This window comes from Tricharina praecox, assembly GCF_024521635.1.
Source record: "Tricharina praecox strain CBS 144465 chromosome Unknown BZA05scaffold_1, whole genome shotgun sequence".
Classification (NCBI taxonomy): domain Eukaryota; kingdom Fungi; phylum Ascomycota; class Pezizomycetes; order Pezizales; family Pyronemataceae; genus Tricharina; species Tricharina praecox.
Window position 1 is genome coordinate 1,994,555 of NW_026250403.1, and position 3,691 is coordinate 1,998,245.

General features: G+C 55.2%; 1 protein-coding gene across 1 annotated transcript; it reads right to left on the bottom strand.

The window, feature by feature from the left end:
• Positions 1–2,694: 2,694 nt before the first annotated feature.
• On the bottom strand, positions 2,695–3,570 carry BZA05DRAFT_432738 (uncharacterized protein; the record flags this gene model as incomplete). The annotated part of the gene is made up of 3 exons (XM_051486231.1): positions 2,695–2,880; positions 2,943–3,344; positions 3,427–3,570. The coding sequence occupies 3 exons, from the start codon at positions 3,568–3,570 to the stop codon at positions 2,695–2,697; spliced, it is 732 nt and encodes a 243-aa protein (XP_051344512.1).
• Between the last annotated feature and the right edge of the window lie 121 nt (positions 3,571–3,691).

A 3,691-nucleotide genomic window follows, 5' to 3' on the forward strand; every position in this document is an offset into this window, starting at 1 on the left:
GCACAGTCGTGTGCTCGGCGGCCCCAGAGATCACGGAACAAGCCAGCATGGGCCACATGCCTATCTCCGTGCAGGCACGTAGCGAGAAATCGGGAGGGGATTCCTCGCAGCGCTAACAAACACCACTACCCAAGTAGCTACTCTAGCTACCTCCTCTAGTGAGCGAGCAACATCGGACGACAACGGAAAGGAAAGTGGGATCCCTCTGCGGAGAGGAGCAATCAGAGGCAAACCCGCTCCCGGCTGAGCAGAAGATGGACGGCCCAGTACTTGGCTACATGTAAGTGCCCACCCGAAAACAAGGCGTGAACACACCCGCCGTTCGCCAGGCCTGCATCAACATAGCTATGATACCCGAGTACCTCTGTGATCGCGAACGCAGAGCGGACACATCCAACCGACCGGCGAGCGCAGCCATGCCATCGCCGAATCCACTCTCTTGGCTCTGTCGATAACGCATCTTGGCGACAGACAGACAGTGCACAAACTGGTTGGAGGCCAAGGCAAATCGAGGCTGTGCAGTGCGATTGCTCTGCTCTCCGGCCGTCCTTGGCCGCCGCCGCCCTCACGAGACTGACGTTCCCCGACTGGAAAAATACTTGTCGCATGACGGGATTCCAAAAGAACCGCTGCCGTTGTCCATCGCTACCTTGGCCGAGCGGGCATGGCCGTTACATATGGCCGCCCGCGCATTTGATGCGGGAACACCGCACGCTTACCCATACATCCATCTATCCTCCCCTTGCTGCAGATGTGCGTGGAGTTGCGCACGGCGGCTGGCCTTGGCTAAAGGTAAACTACATGGTAGGTGCTATAGAGTACCGTTTCTATGGGTGTCCAAATGCATGGCACGCCACCACCACCTCCTCCACCTACCCCGCTTGTCTTCCGCTCTTCTCTTTCGCATCTGATCTCCTGCCCCCTCCCCATATGAACACCACCCCACCACCAGCACTCTCCACCGGCCAACATTCTCCTCCCCCCTCCCCCTCACCCGACACCCTCCCCCAACACCCCTCAACACCGCGTAACCGCGGGAGCGCTTGGTTAGAGCTGATGCTAGTTAGGGCCCGCTGTATGTACCAAGTTCCAACATCGTATATACTTACACATCGGAAATGCGGGAGTGCAAGCTGGATGTCCTTCCGACTTCGTATGTGTCCCAGCCCTCGGGACGCCATGCCATGCCCGCCCGTCGGACTTTCGGTCCAATCAGGCGGAATCAAACAGACCACCCGTCGCACCCGAAGGTTCATCGGGAGCATCCGGAGCTATCAAGTGTGCATACGAATGCCTCAGGAAGGTACTCTACATACTCTACCTACTCTACTCGTACATACTCCATGTACGAGTATGATGCTCCACTCTAGTACTTAATTCTCTCATCCTTCAAGTACTCTACATGCTCTACAAACTCTCTCTCCGCCTACATAAGTATTTTCCTGCTTGCCTGCTTGCCTGCTTGCCTGCTTGCCTGCTTGCCTGCTTGCCTGCTTGCCTGCCTACATACTTGCATACATGTGTCTCATACATGTGTCTCATACATGATACCGTACATACCGTACATACATCCCCTCTCCAACGGTGCATCTCGGCAGTTATATTACCCTCACACACAGTACTACACAGTAAGAGAGGGGGAAAAAAGTAAAAAAAAAGACAGCCACGTTTTCGTTTCGTTTCGTTTCTTGTTTGTCGGTAGATGGGATTTGTTTCTGCGGCTGTAGAGTAGAGTATGTAGGGTAGGGTGTTTCTATGTAGTCGCAAGCGATAGATAGGCGGTCTTCCCATCCTTTCCGCACCCTGATCCGCAGTAATTGTTTTCCTACGAGTCGTGGATCCTAGCTCTCGGACCGTCTACCTGTGCAATATCGAGATTGTATGCGGGATGGGATGGGGGGATTCCTGGAATCTCGAAGCGATGGATGGATGGCTGGATGGATGGCTGGATGGATGGATGGATGGGCGGATGGGCGAAATGTTTTTTCTTCATCGGTTGGATTGAACTGGGTGTGTGCACTGTGTGTCGGCTGCATGCGGCCAGGATGGATAAGGATCTGCTGCTGCTGACGAAACGTTCTTATCGCAACAGGGAGGAAAACATGGTTGGTAGAGTACATGGTAGGTGAGGCGCTTCGATACCCAGAGTACCTACCTGGGCAGTGGGCAAGTAAGTACCTGATGCAACCGCGCCGTGCGAAAAGAAACAGCCCGGTGTATCTCAGGTGATTGAATGCTGAGACTTACTTGTTCACTCGAATTCCGAATTTTGGACACGGCTGACCGGAAGTTTCCGAGTCGATATGATGTGTGAGAGTGACAGACACGGAATCACGTACCGGTATGTACCAAGAAGTTGTGGCAGCCTGGCAGGGGACGTTGTTTTGAGCTTGGGGTTCTTTGCGGGACTACTACCTATACATATGCACAGGCGATCACTCACTCATTTGTGAGTTCTGACTTCTGACGCCACGCGCTATGTACAGATCATTGATAGGGCCCTATGTAGACTCCCATGTAGTCTGCTTTAACAGTGGTACCTCATGTATCTCATATGAGGTAAGTACTTACTCATGTAAGAATCAGGTGTTGCATGGGGTGATTGGGGACAATCCTATGTACCTACCCGACTTCCCCGTCTCGTCTTGTCACTTTCATAAGAGTATAAGCAGATTAAAACGGCCAACTTGCAGGTCAGGTCGGGACTCCACTCGAGTCTCGACGCAACAGCGACTGCTCTAGGTACCGCATCTCATAATGGTCCGCGTCCTCGTCCACGTCCACGTTCCTGCCCTGGCTCTCGTCCTGGTATTGGTCCTGGTCCTCGTACTGTGCACTGTATTTTTGGTACCATCCAATCCTATCGTCCTCATACTCTTCCTCAGATTGCTCAGGGTTGTTGTCACTCATCTCCCCGGAGAAAAGCGCCCCATGAACGACACGTGACTATGCCTCGGGGCTATCGGCATCGGCATCCACTCCAGAGCCCAGATCGGTACATCGGTGAGCAAATCCTTCCGCCAAGGCCGGCGGTATAAGCTTGGCGGCGGCCCCCCTTTGTGGTACCGGGCCATGAGCTCGACGTGCCGATATAGATTCCGAGCGATGCCCGAGGGAGAGGGTGGGGCTGCACGTGACTTTTTGGGGGTGCCGAGCGGAGGAGACCTTCGGTCGTAGCTTCGGCAGGGCTTCTCGGCGGCCTTCCGACGAGCGTCGCACGCAGCGTTGAGACCGCGCTCCACATCCATCGGGCATACCCTTCGGCTGTTACTTAGCATTCCTCGGCGAAGGCGCGCTTGCGCTGTGCGTCGAGATCGGCTTTCGCGGCTGTCGGGGGCTTGAGACTATAGTAGCGCGCCAGTTGCGCTTTGGGCTAGCGGACTAAACTGAAGATATCCCTCTCTCTCTGTGCCAGCGGACATTTACCTGGCCCGGCTGCGCAGGCGCAGGTGCAGACGCTGCAGGATCGTAGATCGTGGACCGTGTGTAGCACGGCGAGAGGTCATGCGGGGCGAGGGAGGCTGAGGGAGGAGTGGGAGAACTTTCCCGGCCGGCCGTTGTGGTAGACATTTCGGCGTGGTGATGTGGCAGCGTTTCGGGGGCACGCGGCGTTTCGGGGGCTGTCGGCCTGGTCTATCTATTCAGACTTGGATTTGGAGTGGGATTGCGGGGATGAATTGCTAGGGTAGTT